Raw genomic sequence first — 25,752 nt, 5'->3', positions numbered from 1 at the left:
TGGGCAATCAATGGGCCCGGCACTCCCCAGTTGTTAAACTGCTCGCTTTGGATCCAAATAACAACATTCGTACAAGTGAGCGGTCGAAGATAGCTGAAAATTGTTCGAAAAGAGGTCCTTTCTTACCATTGATTTCAAACCCTTGGTGGCCAACTCCAGTCCCTAGACTATGCAGCGCAGCAGATTCCAAATCAACTTCATGATAAAGTTTGTTTGTTTTGGTGTTTTGGTTGATTGTTTGGATTAGTTTCTTAGGTCAGAATGTTAGAGAATGGAGAGAACTTGGATATGTGATTGACGGCTTACAAGGCTGTGCTAGATGCAGCAGCAATAGTTTCATTAAGTAGGTGAATGTTTGTAGGTATGGTGCATTGCCATGACCCATACTTCTTCAAGAGAGTGATTGACAAGAGACTTAAACAACCATTTCATCCTTACTACTCCAGGTTAAATCCTAGCGCTTCATTTGGGTTTTAAATGATCTAATTTGGAGTGTATACTTGTCACTCACACACTCACACATACATTTAAACCAAAAAACTTGCCATTGAGAGACTAAAACCCCTTCATTTCTTCTTTCTTCTTTCTTATTCAATGCAGACAGCAGCCATGCTTGGGAGCTCCTTGCTACCTTCAATCCCTCGACTCCAAAAGTTGTTTAGCTACCAATACTTTAGAAGCGGTAATTTCTCATTCTAGTTCGACAAATGGCAATCGAAGGCAGAAACCTATAAAATTTGTGTTTTCAATGTTTTAGTATCACATTCAAGGGTGTATGTACACATGCGAATAATACCAGCGAATTGTGTTGGATTTTCTGTACTTAGGGTTTTTTTTAATGTCACCGCAAGCCTTCAAAATCTCAAGACCGGCCTTAGAAATAATTGAATAGATATTTTTCTCCGGACTGGAAATATGGAATAGATTACAGAGTATATAAGTACTTTTTGCCAACAATAAAACTGCTCGATCGTTATAGTCCGAGTGCATGTAACCACCAAGATTAGCTTTCAACGTGATAAAATGGACTCCCCCACTTTCTTTCTTGCCAACCGTTTGAACTCAGTTTAAAATTAAACCCTCTCAAGAGATTCACACACGCAAACTTCTCCATGGCTTCCATTTCTGCAACTTCCCTCCTCCTCCTCGTCCTCCTCCCAATTTCAGCCTCCATATACACAACTCTCGCTGCGTCTGTCATAGAAGACCTCAAAATTTAAAACCGCCTCATGATTTCAACTCCACGATAATGAAAAACTGCCATCACAACCCATCTCTCAGATACTGCGGTTCCTCACCTGTGGACCTTGATGAGATTTTCAAGTCCACCATCGTCGCAAGCCATCTCTGCAACGAGTCCAAGAATCCAAACTGCGTCGAATCATTCCCTAAAATAGACCTTCAAAACCGCCCAAAGATCGCGCCGCTCTACTTGTCATTCAACTTCTTTTGGAAGTATTGCCCTTTGAGCATCTTAACTATTGATGTGTCCAACAATTCCTTGGAGAGCAATTTCCCTATTGATGTTCTTCAATGCACCCAACTCCAAGCTCTTGATATGAGCCATAATGACCTTTACGGCGATGTCCCAATAGAGAGCTTCTCTCCCCTTGCCAACCTCACTTCTCTTAATTTATCATATAATCACTTCTCCGAGAGTAAAATCTCTGATGCCCTCTTCCTTAAACGGTTCAATTCTTCGAGTTTTCTCCATTCGGGTCTCCTCCCCCATAAGAAAAAGTTCAGGATCAAGGCTGTAATCTTGTTGGTTGGTTTTCCGATCTTTGTGATCCTGATGGTGTGTTGGGTGGGGTGGCTTTGTTTCCAGAGGCCTGATTTTCTCCCAAATGCTTCGCAGAAAGTATTGGTTTACACCAGCAATGCTCAAGGCAGCAACAAATGGATTTTCGAGAAGAAATTTGAAAGGCAAGAGTGAAGCAGTTGATATCTATAGAGGAACTCTGAGAGGTGACACTGAAGTCAGGATTGAGATTTACGGAAGTGAAAACCACCCAAACTTGATCGAAGAGTGCAAGGTTCTCGTTTAGTTACGTCACAAGAACTTGATTAGTGTATTGGGTTGGTGCAAGAACAGAAGGTTGAGAGCCATCGTGACCGAATGGACGGAAGGAGAGTGCCTTGAGATGTGGTTATTGGAGTCAAACAGTACACCATGGAATCACAGGCTGAAGATATTGATGGGGGTTGTGGAAAGCATGTGTTATCTGCAGGAGGAATGGCCTGAAGTTGGATATGATCTCAGGACAAGCAGTATCTTGCTGTCACACAATGTGGAGCCACGAATTTCGAGGTTTAAGATCGGGGATCAAAGCAGCAGAAGTAGAAGTAAGTCGATCCATGAAGCTGCATCATTTCGATCCGTTTTTTTTTTTTTTACCTCTTAATTTGGTTAACTTCTAATGCAAAAACTTGAAATTTGGTTCAGAGATGTACAAGTTAGGAGTGCTTCTACTAGAGATGCTCGTAAACAGGCGGCCGCAGGAAGACTTCGAGACAGGCGAGGCTGGGTTTCTCGAGTACATCAGAATGCATTATCCTGGAAATTTGCAGAAGGTGATAGACCAGAAATTGGAACTGACACAAAATACTTTTGATCTGTTGGTATTCACAAGAGTTTACTAACTCAATACCAAAATATGTGGGTGATAAGTTTACAAACTCTATCACACCTCTCACTTCCACTCTCAATAAAATTGGACAAAGAAATAGAGAAAGGAGGGAAGCAACAAGCTTTGGTAAAACACTTGGACTTTGATATATGAAAGAAGTAGCAAGCTTGGTGATAACAAACACTTTGAAATATTAGAAGAGTTTACAACTCTTAAAGCTTACAAGCTGAAAATGAGAATGGAAATGGGATTTGGATGATATTATCTAAGGCTTAGCAAGATGGCCTATTTATACAAAAACAGAAAAAATAAACAATCCAACAATACATATAATGAATGATGGTGTTCCACATCTTTACACCCTTTCAAACACATGCAGCAACTTTGATAGTTGGCATACACATGCATTGCATCATGGCAGGTTGTAATACCTTCCTTTCGGCTAACACATGGAGAAACACTGCTGTCTTCCTGCTAGCACATCACATGGCAGCACACTTGCTGTCTTTCATCACCATTTCAGCTAGTACATGGAGGAAACTTTAGACTTTGTAGTTGCAGCATGTGTGGATACAACCTGTAAAGAAACTAACAACTAGCAGCAACCTTTTACAACCTGTTTTTATTTGAATTTCCAACATGATCAAGCTAAACAGGCAATAGGGCTAGGGCTAATGTGCACAGATCTATCCAGCAACCAACAACTAAGCTTGGTTCAAGTGTTTGATATCATGAGTAGAGCCTACCAGTCTTGCAGGGTTTTAGCATCTCATACTCGCGAAAGAATACATGCCGAAAGAGGTAGAGGCCACAAGCGCATGCAATCGAGATGAACCTTTAAATTCATCCAACTTCGGAAATTCAATTCTATGCAAAACTATTTTATGTTCCTGTGTGTTCCATTCGAAATACTTTAAATTTCCATGTGAATTGTAAAGTTCCAGTACGGTATAAGAGATCGATGTCCTTATTTGGTTTCATAACCCGTTCCTCTTTCAACAGCTTCTATTTCTACACAAAATATTGTATTTTGCGTTGCAACGGACAGCAGACAACATCAGAGTAGAAAATGTAACCAATAAATACGCATCATCAAGACCATCAAAGAACAGAACTTGCAGGTGAATACAAGCTGGTTCTTGTACATTACTTAGGGGTAGCCCATTACAGGAAGTCAGGACCAAAATGTAATGTCAAAAAGTAGTGTGTGTGTGTGTGTGTGTAAGTTCAAGCTGGGATTGCTTACTTGATGACTCCGGGTCTATTGGCTTGCACTTCAGATCTTGTCCGATGGACCTTCTTGGCAACTCAGTAGTTAATGCATACATTTTCACAGAAAATATTTCCTCAGGCAACCCCCTTTGATCCTGATGCAAGGAAAAAACTGGAATTATAAACGAAGAAGATTTGGATGCTAACGGCAGAAGAGATTTCATATGAATTCACCTAAAGACAGTTATTTAATGAACCATGGCTAAACGGGTCTAGGCTAAAATGGCATCGCACAGCGGCTAAGATGAAGTCTTTTGAAAGTAACTCGGAGCATAAGATGGAGTGACACTGCATGAAAAAGTAGAAACCTAAAGTCTCGACGATGACGATGAAAATGCCAGCTAATAGCTTATACCTACGTGGCTGTCCTTAAGCTTCTGTGACGTGGCATGAGCACCTATATCATGTTCTATCACTTGGAGAAATTTTTAGTTGTGATAGGAACACAAATAGTATACCACATGTTTTAATATGAATAGTGAAATTTTTTATTTTTTAAGCTATTAACTTTTTAGCACACATATCCTACCATTTGTTTAGTAACATGCGGTGTACCATCCCGCGTACCGGTCACACTGAAAAATTTCTCACATGATACAAACAACCACATCAACAAGTTTTCGATTATGGACATGTTGTCTACATTTTTGACTTATCGATACTTCAAACTATCAAAATATACATAAAAATTTATTTTCAGCAATACACGATTGTCCAAGAGTCACTGAATGGTACCAAAAGGGATGGTAGCTCGAAATACGATCATTCGTACTTCAAAAATTATTTGCAAACACCATCATACTCACAACCCACATGGCGTAAGTAAGAGAAAAACTTATATGACACTGAATGCTACAAGAGCAATTTACAACCGCATCATGTAGTTGTTTTTGTTGAAAATATGAATCCCACAATGGAAAAGAGAGGGACCTTGCATGTAATTGGGTTACTCCTCATATTGACTATTAGTTTCATAATGTAACCTCAACTATCTTCATGGTATAGAACACTTTGTCTCATGTATGAAGCTCAATGGCCACACGGGCTCCACATCATTCGATTTGTGTTGTTCACATGTGAGGCATGTGAGTTCTCACACGTGAGGGTGCGTGGTGAAAATATGAATCTCAAATCGGAAAAATAAAATATTTTACATGTGTTTGTAAGTAATTGAGCTACTATTCATTTACTAATTAATTTTATGATGAAATTTCAGTTACACATCGAAAACACTAAGGCGTTGAACGTATTTGCTTTTCAGACGATGAAGGCCTGTTGCCTCGTTAGGATTCCGGCAAGAAGCAACAACATGACCTTTCTCCTTTTCCAGCAACTGTTTGACCTATACAAGACACAGAAAAATAAAAATGTCACAAATTTGAGACCTCAGTACGTTATTAAGTCTTTCTTGACGCACCAAAAGTTCAAAGCCAAATCATTGAGAAGAAATGTTACGAAAACCTTGTTTTATCTGTGTACATATTGAATACATGCTACATATAAAAAAACGCAGAAAAGTTATATAAACATGTATAGTATAAATCAAATGAGCAAAGAAAAAGAAGGCTCACAAATTCAAGGCCAATTCATTTGGAAGCACCCTGCAGCATGGAAGAAAGTGAAGCCCTTTGCCTCGTTACCCGCATTAGTCTCAGAGGTCTCATCGCCGCCATGGATGTGCAATGCTGGTTCAGAAACAAGTGCCTCCGTTTGTGCATCTTCGCGAAACCACCAATTCGGAAAGAGACCAACCGATCTTTCTGCATTGTTTGGAGCTTGCTTTTCTAAGCTCTGCAAAGTGCAAACTAGTCTGCTGGACCAGTGGGATTGAACCAAGGAAGCCATGAAAATAATAAGTTCCTAGGTCATTGCAAATTTTGGTAACGTAACACTTTGATTATGTGGCTCATCAGTGGTGTAGCCAGGATTTTCAAATAATGGGGTCATAATATCAACCAAAAAGCTTCATTAGGTAATTTTGTAAAGCACCTAGTAAGCACCTACGAATTCCTGCCAACATATGCCGAAATTTTATGTGAACATATGTCGACGACTACTATTACTTGTACATACTTGTCGAGGATGGATGTAGGATACTGTAAAGTAATGTTGAAGACTTTCAAGGCTTTTCAACTAAAACATTTCATACAAGAAGAGAGAAAATGAAGACAAATATGATAGAAGAAAATAGAAGAACTAGGACGAGGAGGTCGTAATTTAGGTTGCCTTAGTTGTTTGTTGGGGTCAAATACAATATACAAGCAAATATACATGGAGTTTTTAAAGTTATTGGGGTCAAGGACAACCAATGATCCCATGCTGACTCTGACACTGTGGCTCATAATCTTCCACCTTTGTAGTATTTTTCCAGTTTTTCAGTCTTCAACTTTCCTACCAAAAGGGAAGCTTCGTTGGGCCAACCGGTGCAATTTGGGCTACTTTCTTGTAAACTTGGGTTGGACGCTAGAATTTGGGCTGTAAGTTTTGAATTGAATAAATTAAAAGAAAATCAAATAACATAAATAAACATGAATGTGTAAAATTTAAAAATATATATATATATATATATATATATATATAAGTGGTGCTATTCACACATCGAATTTTTACTTCTCACACACTTTTCTTAATTTTTGGACATCGAACTAAATGGATTGAAGAAGATCATAAATAAATATTAACAACAATATATGAAAAGTAAAAGAGAGTGAATGATGGTACTAAAAACAATTGTGTTCGCGGAAATGCTAATCAAAGTAGTGCCAATTTTTCTTAAAAAGAAACAGTAAAAATTAGTGCAAACTCAATCCAAGTAGGATCATAATTTGTTAACGGAGTAATGATGAGAAGTGTCATTTAGGCCATGATCTGACATCCAGAATTTCCTTGACACTTTTTCATTTGAAGTTCCATGATTTGATTCGAGTCATTCACGATTGTCCTATGCTGTATCATTATCTAAACTGTTAACTCACAGCAATCTAATTAGGTTGGCTAAAGCTTTTGGTGAATCTGCATTAAACGTACGTGAAAGAATGCTAGTAACTTTCTCATATAAGTAGAGGCTACAGAATAAGCATTGGCCACAGTCAAATCATCAAAGTCTCTAATTCATGCCTATATGTGTTTATAGCATTATTATGTTCGAGGTCTCAAGTTTGAGTTCTCATCAATATTCTTATATATTAATTGGTAAAATTAGAATATTTTTTTTTGGTTGGAAAAGTGATAAACGATTTTTCACAACTCACACTTTCGGCCTGCGCAGTTATATTCTTGGGTTTTTAAATTTAACACGCGTCTTGCTAAAAGAGATGAGATTTTTGAATTTTGACATGTATAGCTTCACGACCCACACATGTCATGGAACTAATTATATAGACAACCAATATTATTATTTTGAGGCAATAAACAAATAATATTATCTACACGAAAGCGAATGGGTGAGTTTAGTCTTACAACGGGCTAGCAATAATGAGGTTAAAATTCATCTTTGACGAGAATCGAACCTAAAACTTCTCACTTACAAGCAAAGAGGAATACTACTAGATTGTAATACTAAGTGATAATACAATATTATTGTTATTAAAAACCAAAAATTTCAACACAAAATCATCAAAGTCATATATGGCCAACAAACCCTAATGTGGTAATATACAAAAAGATTGGGGTTGATGAGACGGACGGTATATTTATAGGTCCCACACAAATAATAGAGGGCGCACAATATAAAAGATAAGCCAAACCACGGCATGTTCTGACCATCAAAATTTCGAATTGTTACTGTACCATACCTTATAAATTCATCGACTAGATGTTTACATATATTCATTATTTATTGCTTTTTTATCTTCTAAATAATTAAAACATGAGTTGAAATCTCTATATTCAAACCCAAAAAAGATGAATATATACTTAACTGAGAGGCAAAGGAATAGGATGTTAAAAGTCGTTTTGCTGACCCTGCGTAAATGATTTCAATAATAAAAAATTATTATGTTTGACCGTAACATCGTGGCGCAGACACATAAATTTTTTTTGTACTTTCACTCTTAATTCTGTCAAGTTTCTTAAATAACACACAAGCTTTTGCAAACACCACCAATGTCATTTTTGATCATTTTTTTCTACTATTTTGCAGGAACAACTAGCCATTTGCAGTTGTTGTGAATCTAGTGATCGCTACAAAAATAAATCTTATAGTTGTGAGAGATTTTTGGTGATAATAACTTGAGAATAAAGTAATTTTAAGTGAGATTACGATTGCAATGACTTGATGATATTATCGATACTTGGATTATGTAATTGCTTAATCATAATGTACAGAACTTTTTTTAACAATAAAAAAAAAACCATGAAATTTGTGCATGCAGTTAAAGAATTGAAATTATTATTTGCTCGCTTTCAAAATGTTAGAATAGTGGCTTAAAAAATGTCATAAAGAATAGTTTCTGAAGTGTTTGCTAGAGCAAAAGAAAGCTCCTGCCTATAGTGTGGTAAGACCTAAAAAATAACGGTTTGGATTACTAAAATACATTACAAAGTTAGTTCCTTAAAAAAGTATATAAAAAATTATGTAAAAAAATGTGCTACTTCTCCATCCCATATATATATATATATTTATTGTTCTTGCAATTGGTATATTACCAAGCATCTATATATATGAAGACATTGAATGATCTTTCAAGTGCATATATATGAACAAATGTCGTACGATTTTGTGATGAGTAAAAAATCACCAAACATTTCAAAAGGAGTATAAAATGGTCATGAAACTTTATGGCATGCCATAAATTATAACTCCAATTCTTTCTTTTCAAAATCATGGTCACAGTCACTCCCATTAACCCAGTTGCAACCAATCTTCGGTATGTATAATGACTCTTACCCCGTCAATCAAGAACGTGAAACCATTTAAGGAGAACTTTTTTGACTCTTCTTTCCCAAGTGTCAAATTGTAAGGGGTATATATGAGAACATGTACGCAAAGTTGATCGATTTGACAGAACTTGGTGCCACTATTTCCCAATAAACTGAGTGAAAGGTTGCTTCCATTACCAAAGGAGGCATAATGTTTGGACGTGCATGCAAGATCAAATCGTGATACAGTAGGTTCGGAGGACGTCTCAAATTTGAATTTCTTTTTTCTAATCCGAAGTTATTGAATCCCCGTCCCTCTCCATGGTCTCCTGTGATATAAGAGATAAAAGCAAAAAAGAACACTCGTTAGTCCTAGTTTCATTTCATATAGTATACAATATTATAAGTTAAATATCAACATTGATCATAAAAAGGAAACCAGACACACAACTAGTCACTTGATCAAGAAGGAAATTTACCAAGAAGAATTTCGGAAAAATTGATCAGTTTCTGCTAAAGCATTTTGTTGATATGTTTCCTACATTAATTTCTAGTTTCCAAAAACTTCGAATTGCCAAATTATATAAACCTGCAAATCCAAATACTTATTTATATTTTTTTTTTGAGTATATTGATATTTTTACACTAGGGAGATGAGGAGTTCGGCTAATTAGTGTTACAAATGTTACATTTGGTATATTTATATTTAGCCATGCTAAATTTTTTATCATATATTTTTATTTTTAGTTTGTACCTATTTTTAATTTGCAACCCTTTTTTAATTTGACCAATTATCTTTTCAGTTTTAATTTGTACCCATATATTTTAAAATGTTATTTGTATTTGTACCCATATTTTTTAAATTTATTTGTACCCATTTTTAATTTTGCTAAATGTATCCATGCTAATTGTCACATCCCAGCCCAGGCCCCCACCACATCCCGGGCTCGACTCCACCGTAGCATGATATTGTTCGCTTTGGGCCCCGACCACGCCCTCACGGTTTTGTTTCTGGGAACTCACACGAGAACTTCCCAGTGGGTCACTCATCCTAAGATTGCTCTCGCGCAAACTCGCTTAACTTCGGAGTTCCTACGGAACTCGAAGCCAGTGAGCTCTCAAAAGGCCTCGTGCTAGGTAGAGATGGGAATATACATATAAGGCTTACAGGATCCACTCCTTTGGGTGATGTGGGATGTTACAATCCACCCCCCTTAGGGCCCTGACATCCTTGTTAGCACATTTCTGGTCAGGGATTGGCTCTGATACCAAATTGACACACCCCGACCCGGAATGTCCACTAGGACTCTGAATCAAGTTGTGTTGGCTTCATCACCTTCTAGGTGTCGGCCAGCATAGCTCGATTCGGAGTCTTAGTGGATATTCCGGGTTGGGGTGTGTCACTAATTATATGTATTTATTTTATGTTTTAAAATATATCAGTTGTTATTTTTTAAAATATGTTAATAATTATGTGGGTTGGGTACATTATTTTCTTGCTATAATTTTGTGAAGAACAATGTTACTCTAAATTTTTTTTTAAGTATTTATTATATTTTAAAAATATTATTTGAACTTGTTTAAATTTCATAATTTGAGGGATATTAAATGCATAACTGCATGAATTAAATCTCTTAATTAATGTTAAGGATCTCGACCAAAATATTTAAACAAACAAAGTTTCAGTCTAACAATTAGGTTGATTATGGACCAGAACCAAAATGACCCTTTTGAAATCACTCCAAACCTAAAAAGTATGAATTGTAGTTAGTCTAAACTAGTTCCTTGCATTCGTCAATTTAAAAATATATTATTTACTAAACCTTAAACAACATCGTTTTGTAATATCAACCGAAAAAAATATACGAGTACGTGAGCAAAGTAATGTCTTAAGAAAAAAGCAAGTCTTAAGTTCCTGTGCAATATATGTTTAGGGTTTATTATACAATTTTAATATTGGATTTGGAACCTACTCTCATATTTGTTTACCGACACACAAAATATGTGAATTCACCACTCTTTTGTTCACACGAATCACATATAAGTCCAAGATGCAGGTCCAATCCAGAGATTTTTTAGGCCTAGGACGACGTCAAAAAAGTGCCCTAAATTTATATAAGAAAATTATTTATTTTCACATGTAAGACTTCAATAAAATTATACTTAGAAAAGCACTTCAAACTCAATAATTTAGAAATATAGAAAGACTAATTTATTTTGTATCAAAAGAAGGAAACCAAAAAACTCCGGGCTTACAAGTAGATAGATGATGATTTTTGTTTTCCATATGAACTTTGAAAGTATTTTTGTATAAATCGTGAGGCGTTTTTCTTATTTACTAACCATGTCAATATGGAACTAAAAAAATAATGATGTTTTCGAGTCTTTAATTTTATGTATTAGTAATGAATAGTCACTAAATCAAACCTTTTGACAACACGTTATATAATTTGCAAATTTGCTCTAAAAATTTGGTCTACGTATTACTCATTGTTGAAGATTAGACTTGAATTGAAACAAATATTTAAAAATAACAACTCATATAGCTACTAGCTGGTAACTAAAAATAAATTAACAATCAAACAAAAATTTGTAAAAATTGAAAAGAATAAACATGCACATAGCATTTCGAACTTATGACCTCCCTTCAATTTTAAACAACAAAAATCATTGCTCTTAATTAAACTTCTTAATCATTTAACCAAATTTTACAAATTTATACTCTTATGAAAGAAATTTGTAAAAATTAGAAAGTAAATAAGCACAGGTGGTGTTTTGAACCCAAGACCTCCTCATTATTTTCAAATGACAAAACCACCACTTCTAGTTAAATTTATGTGTCATTGAACCAAATTTTATAAATTTATACTCTTATGAAAACATATATAAATATATTATCCTAATAATTTTGATGCCTTCATTTTTTTTGAGCCTCAAACGGTCGTCCTGCCCGCACTGGACCTGGCCCGGCCCTGCCAAGATGCACGAACTTCTTATGAACAGTATAGTGACTTTGAAGACCATGTCCATGTATAGCTTCTTTTAGTTGAACTAGTTCTGAAAATCACCTACCTATTTGTCTTTTTTAATGTTCTAAAATCACCTTTGACCAGAAAAATATTCTATAAGGCTGTCAACGGCCACAATCTTGTAAAACTTTTTCTTTTTACCTAGTCAGAACTTTAAAAAAATTACGTGCATGCTTCGATAAAATCCACAGGATCACAGATAGCTAGATGACAATTTGGCATGCAAAAAGATTAAACCATGATTTGTTAACGACTAAAGACATGTTCAACCGACTCTCTAAAAAGTAGAATTCTTTATAGCTTTCTTTCATCTTATACTTTTAGTACAATATTTTATAAGATTGCTTTGATAATTGATGTTAAACTATAAAATGATAAAGAGTTCATAAAGAATTCTATTTTGAAAGAGTCTTTTTAACATTTCTTGAGATTTAAAAAAATTAAAAAAAAAACGATAAAGAGCCAGTTATGAATAGTAATTTTGTTTCCTGAAAAAACAAAAACAATCTAATATTCGATTAAGCAATAGTAATACACTTTAAGTAAACAATCTCCAAAGTAAGCACAACAACTTAGATGATAATAAAAGAAACAGAAAGCTGAGGAACCCAAAGCATGTATTTTATCAATCTCACATTTACACATCCCTAGACTAAACTGATGAGAAAAGTCAAGCTTTTCCTTATTAATTCCTTCTTTCTTCCTTAGATTCTTTTGTCATCTTTTCAATTTTTTTGTTAGGGCCTTCAGATTTTAGCGTTTCAATAAGATTATTTTTAGATTTTAATTTGAAGAGTTTTCAAAATATAATATAAGTCTTTATTTTTAAAACTTACCATATTTAAGTAATTATAGCACATTCATATTATTTATCAACTTATCATTCAAAATTATTTACCCATTCATAATGAATGTTTGTTTTGCTGTGCTCCAATTATATTAATAGATACAAATTCATTCAAAATTCAAATTCTTATTTTTTAAACAATTCAACAACAAAACAAAAACAATTTATGCATAACTTTCGGTACCTTATTTTATTTATAGGTACAGAAGTTTTGGTATGAATGTATTAGTACATAACTTTAGGTACCCTATTTTACTCATAGGTACAGAAGTATCGGTATGTAAGTTTCAGTACGAATGTATCTGTACAAATGTGTCAGTGCATAACTATAGTATCAATATGTACATAATATGCATATACATATATATGAAGAAATTCATGCACAATAAAAAATATATGACTTTTCTTATTGTGGGAACAATGATAAATAACATTTTTATTATTTATGAGAATTAATTTATAACCTTCAAACAAAAAACTCAATAATTATTATAATCTATTTAATATTCAAAAATTACAATTAAATGTCAAGAATTAAAATTAGTATTTAATCTTACCCAAAAGTTTTATTCAAAAAGTAACAAGAATTAAAATAAAATTTTCCGTTTTTTGTTTTGTATTTTTTCCTTGAAAACTCTTACCAAAAACAATAAAAATAAGCTTGTTTCTTTTTCTTTTTAGAATACCCACCCACATGACCAAACTTTCTGGTTGAATAATTCTTCCCACTTTAAAAGATGAATAATAAAGGCAAGTCCCATCTTCACATCAATCTATCCTATCACACACTCAGAGACTGAGCTTTCCAGTCTTGTCTCTGATGGAGGTACTTGTTTCCACTGTAGAATCCTTCTGTTCTTCAGCTTTCTGTCCCATCCACTAAAATTCCAAAGGGAATGTGGGACTCATTGGTTCTGCTCCCAATCAACCAACTACCTTCTCTCCCTCTGATCCATGTATTCTAATTTTAAGAATTTATTAATTCGAGTTATTAAAATTTGATTAAATAGTTAAAATTATTATAATTTTTAAAATAAATTTCTGTTTTTAATTATTGAATTAAATTTCAATTATCTGAATTAATAGATTTCTAAAATTAGGATGCATGAATCCGGTGAGGATCCACGTACCTTCTTCTTTTCACATCACCTCTCTTCCCTATCCCTGATTCTATTCTGGTAAATAACAAGAACCCAAAATTATAAAAAAAAAAAACTTATTAAAAAGTGAAGAAAAAAATTAGAACCCCACCCCAACATGTAAAACTCAATTCAAACCACAAGGACTAGGTTTTAAACTGCACCACCAAAAAGAAAGAACAAAAACTAACTTAAAAAGAGTAAACTCTTAACTCTTGTTTTAGGGGGAGTTGATGATATCTTTTCAGGGTGATTAGTCTTGGCCTTGTTATAACCGCCTCTTAGCTTCAGCAAATGAAGTATTGTTGGTGTTGTGATCTCCTGACCAATTATCTAAGAGATTGAATGGATCTAAGGGCTCTGCAACCTTGCCTCCCTTTTGCTGCTGCTCATCTACCGAGAAACATTGTGAAAATAAGAGGTTAAGTGGGTCAGCCTCAATTTCTCCTAAATCAGCAAAGAAGTCATCAGGATGGTGTGACTGGTTGGACTGCTCATCAGGCATAGATGGTCTATAAGCAAACCCTAATTGCTGATGATGATGATCAAGCTCTAATTGCTTTTCAATGTCCTCAAATTCTTCCTTCACTGTTGAAGCACTTCCAGCTGTAATAACTGTTGGGGACATATGATTATCATCATTATCATTCACATTCTCATTTTGTTCTTTCTTTGTTGGGCTAGTTGGCTTTAGATGAGGCTGATGAGAGCTATCGGGAGAGATCTTCAAGGCAGCGGCGCCACCTTTTTTGGATGGCTGGGATCTGGTTGAGCCAGCTAGAGCATTTCTCTGAGTAGGCCATGGATGGTTGTGTTCAGAAGTGTACGTGATGACCAACATATTTGGATCCGTCCGGCTACGCTCTACTTGTTTCCTTGCTGAGCAACCCTTTGAGCTGCTACATCTATAGTAACCCCTGCAAGTAGTATCAAACACATCGATTGACTTAGTTAAGGTTAAGTTCAATGTCATTGCATTATATATAGATGATGATTGTTATGATTATAATGATGATTAATGTTGATCAAATCCTTCATATTACTTTCATCACATATCAACTAGTAATAGTCACATTGAGGGGATATTCTACAAAACTGACTGGTACTAATGCTGAGTTTCTGTGCTACTTACAAATAGGGTCGTGAATTCACTATTCTTTTTGTCCACATATTTTTTTAAGACGCAAACTTTCGCTACACTAGAATAATTCAAATTAAAATAAGAACACAACTTGGCTGCTGTAGATTCAGCAATCAAGTTCTTTCCTTAAAATAAAGGTAAGTGGTTTGAGTTTGATGGAAAATGATTGTCGCACTTTTCGGTGCAGTTCTATTTATTTAGGGTTTTTTTTTTTTTTTTCCTATCCAAATGCTATGTATAAATAAGTGGTATACATGAAAAGAAAAAAACGCATTTTTGCTCATTACCATTTAATATAGTGTATGCTCATCATTTTATTTATCATCATTAGATGAGTTTGAATTTTGAGATTTATGTTTATCCACTACACGAATCTCGAAATTCAAACTTATTTAACAATGATAAATAGGATGATGAGTATACACCACATTGAATGGTGGTGATAAAAAATGCTCCAAAAGAAAAGGTTATCCGCAGATTAGTTCCATAAATGAAAATTTATGAGTGTGAAAATTAGCTACATTGACCTATTTTAACCCTAGCCTAGTTTTCCACTTCTCACTCTACACGGACTAGGGACTTCTATACATAGAGCCGCAGAGTATGGATAGGGATACTGATTCGAACTTTTGAAACATTAGATCTTTATTTAAAAATTATAAAAATTAAAATTAAACGCTTAAAAAATTCGTACAATCTCATACTCCGAAGCACAAAATCTTTTTATCGGGCTAACATAAGGGCGCGTCACTCGTAGTGAACTAAAACCCTATTTTCAATTTAGAATTTAATGGAAATGGATATGATCAAAGAAAAGGGGACACAACCATTCATGGTTGTCAGTGAGATATGCAGGCAAGTCCTCAGTTTTACTTACGTAGGAACTTTCTATTATATGACAAGTGAATATGAAACTTTTTTCAAGTATAGAGAGAGAGAGAGAGAGAGAGAGAGAGAGAGATGATGACAAGTGAAACTTACTAACCTTGGATAAGGTGACCCTTTGATGGGTTTCTGACCGTACTTTCTCCATGCCCACAGATCAGACGGAACTACTTCTCCAGTAGGCCTGCTGTTTGCAGCTGCTGGCGCTGGAATGCACACCACCTTCTTTGCCTGGCTCTTCCTGCTGATATAAGCAATTAAAGATAGTTAAGTATGATTCATGTAGAGTTACGTACGTTAAAATTAAACTCACTTAATTTATATTAAATTGGTGGGAGCGGATGAAATATCTCATTTTCCATCCCTGTTTTTGTTGAAATTGAAAGGATGAAGTGATGGATGGTATATTCCAAGGGAAGACCAATACCAATCGAAAAACAGTGAGTGATCCTTTCAGGCGGTGTGTATTGGGTGGGGGGAAGTAGTTTCCAGATACATAAAGATGAAAGCTATGTGTGTGATTGTTATTGTGACACAAAGCAAAGCCCCAGACCTTTTCAGGCTTTGATTAAAACCCACAAAGACAAAGATACATATCATGTTTATAGTAATGTTCACGCTTGTCACCATATAACAATCTCACCTGAAAAACAGTGTTAGAGAGCTACACCATCTTCAAGATTGAAGACTCTAGAGCTAGTCAAAACCTAACAATATTTGATATATTTTATTTTAGACACGCGATGCTCAATCTAAAGTTATCTAAATTACAAGAAGGGACCACTCAGTACTACGATCTGATGGTATTACTATTCATTGTAAGTAAGAGGTTTTATGTTTGAATCTCGTGGATGGTGAATTCAATATCAAATTAGGTTGCCTATTGTGTGACTTAACCGAACTCTTCTTCCTTTTAGTGTAAAATATATTGTTGTACTAAAATAAAAATTAGAAGAAGAAGACTCGAACTTGAGTGCAAGAAGAGCATATTGCTCTAGCCTATTTTGCTATACCCTAAACCCTGTTTATATTCATAATAACTAAGAAACGCTTTAAATAGCAAACCCTATTCTTAGATTTTCTCCACGTACAAATCAAAACCTAAGTTGCATATAAGGCAATTTTTCATCAAGGTTGTTGATCTATGAAATGATGATGATGATAATGCAACCTTAATTACCAATCAGGATTAGTTTATATACCAGTAATTATTTACTAGTTAGAATAATTAATTCATGGAATCATGGTCAAGTTGTAAGAAATATTAAATGCTCTCTCATGGGTCCTTACCTTCGCTTGATACCCGGATTCCGTGGAGATGAGATCTGCATCCCAGTGTTCTCGAGCAAGCAACCTTTTGCTGCTGATGAGCTGTTCCCATTAATAATCATGTCGCTTGCAACCATGGCAGCAGAAGCTGACGATGTTTTAACCCCGCTAGTAGACGACGACACTGATGCACCCATCACCGGAGAATCACACGGCGACACCGGTACCTTTGCACTCGGAGAGATCTGTAGCATCCGTGAGAATATGTTGTAAGGCCTCTTTATTGGATCACCATCAACCACAACACCGCCACTTTGATGGTTGTGATGCCCAAGACTAAGTACATGATGACTGCCATCGCCACCGCTACCAAAAGTAGTAGTTGTAACACCTTCCTCCGCACGAGCTGTACAATTGGGGCTGCTGAAAAGGCTGGAACTTGATATGTCTAGCTCGTTAAGCAGCGGATCGCGCATGTACGACAAAAATGGATCGCCAAAGTTGTCCTTAGTTTCTTCTTCTTCTTCCATGGCTGATGAGGATGATGGGAATATCATGGGATCATATGGAAAGTGCCACGAGTCGGTGTAAGGTTCTTGATGATCAGACGGATCAGCTCCAACGGTAGCAGTAGTAGTACCAGCTCTTAGTATGTCGGTTAAATCACCTTGAAAATTCTCCATCCTAGTAGTTGGCATGAACAAGCTGCACATGATACACACACACACACACTCTCTTAAGGCAAAAGCTGCAGCTTCAAGTTCAAGTATATCATTTGAACCCTATTGTAGTATATTGGGAGGTTAAATTTGCACCAAAGGAGACCTAAAAGGCATGCAATTCTTCGGCTTGGTATTTGGGTGGCTGCTAATTGATTAAACAAACGAAAAAATTTAAGATTTCACTGTAAAATCAATTGACAATACACAATAGACTGATATGTTCCCAAAATGGGTTTTGATTATTAGGAGCAGGAGAGCAAAGATGTGGTTTTTGAAAGCTGATGTTGGATTCTTCTGTTCTTCTCAAAAACAAAGTTATGATGAGGGAGAGAATTGTTTGGAAGAGATCAGGAGAGGAGCTGACTTTTCATACAAAACAGCTCTTCTCCATACGCAACAGAGAGAGAGGAGAGAGAGAGAGAGAGAGAGAGAGAGAGAGTTTAATATGAAATGGCCGGAATTGCTAATGATAAATTATTTGTCATCGAGCTAACTGTGGTGCTTATTTTTATTTGTTAATTTAATATTATATATTAACCATTCACTAGTACGGTTTAGTAGTATTTCTCTTCACTTGTAAGTAAGAGGTTTTAGTTTTAGGTTCGAATCTCGTAAATGACGAATTCGATACCAAATTAAGTTGTCTATTGTATGACTTAGCCGAACTCTCCCTCCTTTCGTGTGTACAATATATCGTTATACTAAATATTATGTATTTTTTCTTTGTCAGAAAAATAAAAGAATTACCTTTGCCCAAAAAAAAAAAATGAAAGTAAAAAGTTCTCTCCTTTGTTTCAGAAACAAGTGATAGGAAAGTAAAGAGGCGGCAAGTAGCCGCATTTCTCGGAGGAACGTTTCGAAACTTCAACAACTATTCTTGGTTTCTTTCAAATTTGAGTTGCCTTCATTCTTCTTCTTTTGTGTTACCAAAACGTTTGATAGTGATCATGTGGTGCTTTAGGACCCGCCTGCCCAATATTGCCGCCCAACCTTCAAAGAAATGAGTTCGTGGGGGAAATGTTCTATTGTCTTGTAGCACATCTTATAAAGTACTATTATTGGAGATTGGGGACTTTCTAACCTGTGACATATAGGCAATGACATAGTCAGGAATTATTCGGTGGGTGGGCTAAGCTAAAATTATTACATCAATTTTTCAATCTTTTGTTGCCCTATATAAAGTTATATAATAGTAAACATGAAAATAACAATTGAAGCAAGAAATTCATACTATACTTTCTAAGCTTCTAACCTCAAAGCTTCAAGTAAATAAAGTAAGAAACCATTTGTAGCATGAAAGTTTTAACTTATTACTTTTAAATTATAATATTGGTTAAAGTGATGAATTTATTCAACATTTATTAGCTCTTATTTTCCTCAAAAGCAGCCTTAAGATTCAAAATTTTCATTTCCCAAGTAGAATATGACAATTAAAATTAGGAATTGTTATTAGCACTCTAAAAGTCTCATTTGGTACTCCAAACTTTCTATAATTAGAAAGAAAAATACACTTGTGAGGAGTGTAAAATGAGATTTTTGGTGTGCTAATAACAGTTCCCTTAAAAATTATAAAATAATCAAAAGATTAATATTTTTAAGCTTAAAGAATGAAAACTCTCCCTATGCTATAGCCTAGGGGAGCCCTGTACTTGGCTTTGCCATTAGTAGAAACTCAACACCCTATCTACTAGATATTAGATCACGTGTAGTATATCTTATATAGTTACACTTACACACTATATACTCGAGAATTTAACTATCACAATATTAGGGTTTAAAACATCTTAGACCTCATCATTATACATTAATTTGTTCTTTAGATCGAATGTATATATTTTAACAAAGTATCAAAATTGAGATCTTAGTTGGTCGTACGACCATATTTACTTATTGCATCTATTATATTAATCATGTGACTTTTATACAAAAAATATCACATGCAATCAGTTTTTTTTCATGGTTGTGATCGCTCTTGCTCAGTTGAGAGAAAGTTATCAAAGAACTATGAGGAGGAAGCTTATTGACCATATTTTATTACGATCCGTTGTTTGTTTTCTAGAACAATGATGAGTTATAATTAGACTCTTGACCTTTTTAATCGAAGAAGAAAAACGTCTATATATAGGGTACTATATAAATTATTGTTACTACGCACTAAATAATGATCTTTTTTATGTCAATCCCAAAGGATGTGAAACAATACATATTTTAAAGAGCACTACAGATAAATTTTGGGAGGTCTTCAAATCAAATAAATTTCAATGTAATAGACAAGGTCAACTTGACCAAACTAGACATGCCATAAAAATAGAGCCTCAAGTTTGGCCAAACCAAGGAGCCTCTCATCTGGTCGCCAAGGTGGAGCCTCTCCTGCCATAAAATGGCACGCCGATGTGAATCAAACTTGAGGGTTTCCTTTGCATTTCTCAACTATTTCAGAAGCCACCATGTTGCAGTTGTTTTTGGTAACAACTCTAAAGTTGATCCTCATCCCACATTAAAAAATATTTATATGCTGCTTTTGAATAATCATCTGAATTAATCAAGGACACTATAATATGATTAATTAGTTAATCTTTTAAAAAACAAAGATAAAAGTGTGATCAGCGTTTTGAAAAGGTGATTATGATGAAACTGAGGCATATAAACTGGGCTTTGATATAACATGTCGGAATGATGAAGGGCAAGGATTAGAGTTAGAATCCTAATGAAGTATGTTTTATTATAAGGTTAAATTGATTCTATATTTGTTGTAATAGGTCAGATAAAACGCCTTCTGTTTTGGTCCAAATGTTGGGTTGCTTTTTGGAGTCTTGTACGACCACTTCAAATAACATATTAACATAATACGTGTGATTAACATCATTTGATTAGACATTTTTAGGGTTAAGGACTTCTCACCAAAAGATAAAGGTTTTGGGTTTCCTTAATTTTAAGAAACAAATTCCCAAATGTCTCTCTCTATCCCTTATAATATTAAAACACAAATATTACTAGTGTGTATTGGGATTATATTGTGGGGGAGGGAGGTGGTTCTCGATTAGAATTTGAATGTATAATGGACCAATGATCATATATGTTTGATTAGACATTTTCAGAATCTACCAAAGGTAAAGGTACGTATGATGACAGTATCTCTCTCTCTCTCAGGGGAACTTGATGGTTTTGGCTTACGAATTCTTTAAAAGACCATTGTTGCCATCCGTATTTCTTACTATTTCTTATTACTTTCCCTTCTGTACACTGTATCACTCACTACCATAATAGGTGGAACTGAAAATTTGAATTCCACAAGGACCTAACAAATAGTAAAGGGTTAGTTACCCACATGTTCACAAGATATAATTGATAGTGGTTGATAGATGTGAATCACACGGTAGAGTCTTACACCAATTGATAATTTACAATCCGCACACATAAGTCTTAAACCGACTAATTCAACCATTCAATATCATTGATACATGTTGAATGATGTAAATCTCACGGTAAGCTTCAAATTCACAGTTTGCACACATAAGTTTCAAACTAACTAATTCAATGATTCAAAATCATTTATACGTACGCATTGAATAACTATTTTGACAAATTTAATTCTTCCTGACTTAACAAATCACCACATTAAGTGTTACTGGCCTAGCCAATCTGTTGTAATTTTATATCAATAAACAGGTAGCTAGCTAAGAACCCAAAATTTACAACCATGATCAAGTTGGTCATGATATGCTTAAACTTCTTAGAAAAATAAGACCCCAACTGACTTCTACGGACCAGTTCAACAGGGTTTCCTAAAAGCAAAGGGGTCTTAATTAAGATTTAAGTGGTCCAATCTACAAAATCCCCATAGTTTTAATTTGCTAATCCATTAATTATTAACTGGCTTTCAGACAAACACTTGCCCCACGTTCTTGCATGACAAGCCCTCCCACTCCCTCACACAAGAGAACAAAATTAAACTGGGATTCTCCGTGCAGTTCTCTACAGGGTTTTTGTCTTCCCACAAGAATCCCTAGGCCATGTGAAGCAGGCACATACTTAAATATATATGATTACCCAATAACTATTATTAATTATCATATAATTTAATCAACAAAAGTTTATATATATTTTTAGGTTTAATAACACTACATTATAAGTCACTTATATATATGCGTGTGTGTGTGTATTTAAGCATGGGTCCATGACTCATTAGGTTTTTTTTTTTTTTAATTCCAGCCTTCCCAGCTTACGAATGCACCTCGAATTAAATAATGCAAAAAATGAGGTGTCCCTTTATAATAATTCCATATATTTCTGTCCTGATTACGATAACGTTTTACTGATTTGCACGCATGACACCGAGACATTTTTTGCTTATGCATTTTCACACCTCTCAACGTCACCATTCCAGTCTACCGGCGACCTCACCGGTGTGTGCCTGAACCAACCGCAGAATTCGATAAATATATAGTGCCCATCCACTATCCTCTACATGGACGGCTGTGATTTACTTGCCACCAGCTGTCTTTTGTCCCTGCCCTAATAGCCAACCTATCTCATTCTATTATTCTAATGCCCTGGTCCCACGTAGGAAAGGTCAAAGTAGGGGTCCACGTTAAAATAACATAACACAAAGCCCTTTTTAATCTAGGGTTTTGAGGTTTGATATACATTATTATCCAGTCTCTCCACGAGAGAAATCCTTTTATAAATATTGGACAAGGATTGTCTGTTCTTCCATTTCTGGTGCATTTCCGTGTCCTCTTGTTTTATATGGTCACGATTAAGCTACATCAACATTTTATATTATTTTTTTATAGAGATAATAAGATAAAAATAAATAGTAATATAAAATGTTGACGTGGCTTAACCGTAACCACACAAACTGAAAGGCATCGGAAGTGGGAGGGCAGATAATCCTTGTCCATAAATATTATGAATGCCGATCCTAGGCAACCAATAAGAGAATGACAAGTAAATTCCCACTTGTAAATTTATAATGTAGCACTTTCTTAGCAATTAAAAAAGGTTTTCCAAGAAATTTTTCAAGGACTATCATGAAAGGTGGGGGTTTGGCTCCTCAACACCAACCACAGTGAATGCCTATGGCCTAGGCTTAGCTATTTATCAAAAATAAAATAAATAATTTAACCAATTAAAGAAAAAAATAAAAATGGATATATATATATATTTTTTTTTCAAGTGATTATTTTTCTAAACAAGACTAAAAGAAGAGAGTGATTTGAAAGCGAATATATAGTAAAACTCTATTCATTAAGACAATCTACCATTTGTGACAGAGCTGACCTTGAGCGTGTGTCAATGGTGCCATTGCACAAGACCCCCCCGTTTGGGAGACCCCACCATTTATGATTTTATTTTACCTGTATCTAAAGAATATCTATTGAAAGCGCACCAATTAACCAAATTAAGCTCTTAGCATAGGTGTTCTTGCACTTCTTATTTCTACAGCTCCAACTGGGTTAATACCTTATGTTTTGTTTTATTGAAAAGCAAGAAGTTTCAAACTCAAAAACATGGATGCAAATAAGTACTTAGCCACCACACCATGCTTCATTTCATTTATTTTCTTTTGCGTCATATTCATTTATAGACAACAAATGTGAACAAAAATATAGCAACCAAAATTAAGTACTTAGCCACCACACCATGCTTCATTTCATTTATTTTCTTTTACATTATATTAATTTATAGATAATAACTGTGAGAAGAAAAATATAGGAACCAAAATTTTAAATCTTATAAGAGTCTTCGTTTGAGTCTCGTACATGACTCCAAAATTTGATAGTTGGGTCTGGATCTGACTTGTGATCTAGCCTTTTTTAAGACTTTCACTAGTTGGCAAGCTATTTATTTTTTATATTTTTAGTTATTATTTTGCTTTAGTAGGGGCTGGTTCGTACCTTAATGTATGAAACAAGGGAGCTTCTTCCCCTCTTGGTAATCCAAAACTTCTCTTTTGGGGGAAACCTTTAAAAAATATTGTAATAACATATCCCATACATGGGGAACTGGGCAATTGTCTCTCCTTTTAGTGTTAATAAATTAAAGAGTAAAGATAATTAAGCCCTTAAATCATGTGCCACGTGGCCCTTTTCCCATGTGATTATAATGACTTAACTTTACTTCCAGTGAGAAAGAAGTTAAAAAATAGCTTAATTTCATCTTGAGAAATGCTTAAGAACTCTCTCAAATTTTTTCTATAGATTCTTTCTCACTTCATATTTTAACAGTCATTTCTGAGAAAATATTATAAAATATGATGTCAAAAACATAATGTAGCAGAAAGTTTATAGAACTTTCCACTTTTAAAAGAGTTTTTTTAATATTTCTCTTAGGTCTTTCACTTTGAGGATCATTTTTGAGATCCTACATATGCCCCTTAAGTGAAGTTTATTGTTTTTTTTGTTTTCGAAAGAGCGCCCTTTAAGTGAAGTTCAGGTTGAGGAAAACCGTTGTCCTTGCCTGGCTACTCGCTTGCATATATATCATATATTTTTTGCGCTTTAGATTGTAGTAATCTATCCCTTTGTCATATGGGAAACATAATTCAAGGTTTAGCAAATCATTAACTTGGGCAAATTAAGGAAAGTGGCAGCTTTTGAAAGCTCAGTAGATGTTGGAGTTATAATCTAATGTGTTGATTGAAAGAGCTGAGTACTGTAATTAGACGAAGTTTGACACTTGAAAAGTAGTATGGGGGCTGATCAGAACACTTGGCTCTCTTCCCCTTTTACAGATTGCATATTTATGTAAATTCTCTAAGGGCACATGTACATTTTGTAGATCTAGTACATTGTAACCGGTTGTGTATATCTCTCTATATTATTTATATAAATAAATTATCTATCACAAAAGAAAACAGGTACTATATAACGACACAGTTATATTATGTTAATCACAATTGTTTGTTGGTGGCTGTTCTCGCACAATTCAACCATACATCGCTGTGGTAGCGGCTTCTTGACGCGACAAGGACTATGATTGACCTCTTAGAATTCCTGAAGCCAAACCATCGTCCGCTGCAGCACCTCCAAGGGTTCAGCCAATTTCCCCTCCCAGACCACCTTATTGCCCTCCATCCAAAGCGCCCAAAGCAGCATTAATACTACATCAAAGTCTAATTTTCAGTGGAAATAAGCAATAAGCAACTTAATTAGTACTAATAATCAAAGTTTAAACAAAATTTGAAACCGTCACCAATAAGAAATAAGCAACTTAATTAGCACTAATAATCTAATCATCAACAACCACATCATTTGATTTACAAAATTTAATTTAAAATTTTCGTCTCCCTAGCATTACCCTTTTTTTAATGAGATGCAATTTTTCAAGAAAATGGCTTCGCTCCTCAATTCCCTGCCTGATCAATACAAACTTCATACTTGTGTCAGATGAGGCCAAATCTTTAATACCCAAAATGAGTGTGGCCTCTTTGTTGCTCCAATAAGTGATTGACACGTATTTATTATCTAAATTTTTCTTAATTTTTTTGTCATAAATTTAATATGTATCAAACATTTATAGAGGCCACATCTATTTTTGGTGCAGAAGATTTGATCTCATGTCAGACCGAAATTTGGTTAGGTTACAATCTAAGGGCGCGTTTACTAATCCGTAATCGGATTGAAAATAATTGAATTGAGGAGGAATTGAAATGAGGTGGAATCAGAATCAGATTCCTGTTGAAGTTGTTTACTAAAACTGTTTGGAATCAAAGTAGGAATGCTGTTGAGTCCATATAAGTTGTTTACTGATTCACTTCAATAGGAATTAAAACTAGGTTGATTACTAAATTGCCCTTACATAAATAAATTATTTTTATACTAATTAATTAAATTAATTTTCTTAATTAAATTTATATAATAAAATTCATCTATATAAAAATATATAAATAGGTTTTATTTATTTATTAAAAGATAGTTATTTCCATCCATCCCCCACATCTCCATCTTTTCCCC

At 34.7% G+C, this 25,752-nt stretch overlaps 1 protein-coding gene and 1 pseudogene across 2 annotated transcripts; one reads left to right on the top strand and one right to left on the bottom strand.

Moving 5' to 3' along the window:
* Nucleotides 1-834: 834 nt before the first annotated feature.
* Nucleotides 835-3,209, top strand: LOC103952333 (annotated as a pseudogene).
* Nucleotides 3,210-13,111: 9,902 nt separating this feature from the next.
* LOC103952331 (probable WRKY transcription factor 14) lies at nucleotides 13,112-18,213 on the bottom strand. Of its 2 annotated transcripts, none has more exons than XM_048582584.1 (3): nucleotides 17,094-18,213; nucleotides 15,904-16,047; nucleotides 13,112-14,694 (listed from the first exon to the last, which is right to left on the bottom strand). In XM_048582584.1, exons 1-3 carry the CDS (start codon nucleotides 17,783-17,785, stop codon nucleotides 14,046-14,048), a joined length of 1,485 nt encoding a protein of 494 aa, XP_048438541.1. In that variant the 5' UTR covers nucleotides 17,786-18,213; the 3' UTR covers nucleotides 13,112-14,045. The 2 variants fall into 2 exon arrangements, with proteins under 2 accessions (XP_048438541.1, XP_048438542.1); XM_048582585.1 differs by having other exon boundaries at nucleotides 15,904-16,044.
* Between the last annotated feature and the right edge of the window lie 7,539 nt (nucleotides 18,214-25,752).

This window comes from the organism of the source record quoted next, unplaced genomic scaffold (assembly GCF_019419815.1).
Source record: "Pyrus x bretschneideri cultivar Hongxiangsu unplaced genomic scaffold, Pyrus_bretschneideri_v1 Contig19, whole genome shotgun sequence".
Taxonomy (NCBI): domain Eukaryota; kingdom Viridiplantae; phylum Streptophyta; class Magnoliopsida; order Rosales; family Rosaceae; genus Pyrus; species Pyrus x bretschneideri.
The sequence above is the reverse complement of the archived record's forward strand: the minus strand, read 5'-3'. Positions and strand labels throughout refer to the sequence as shown.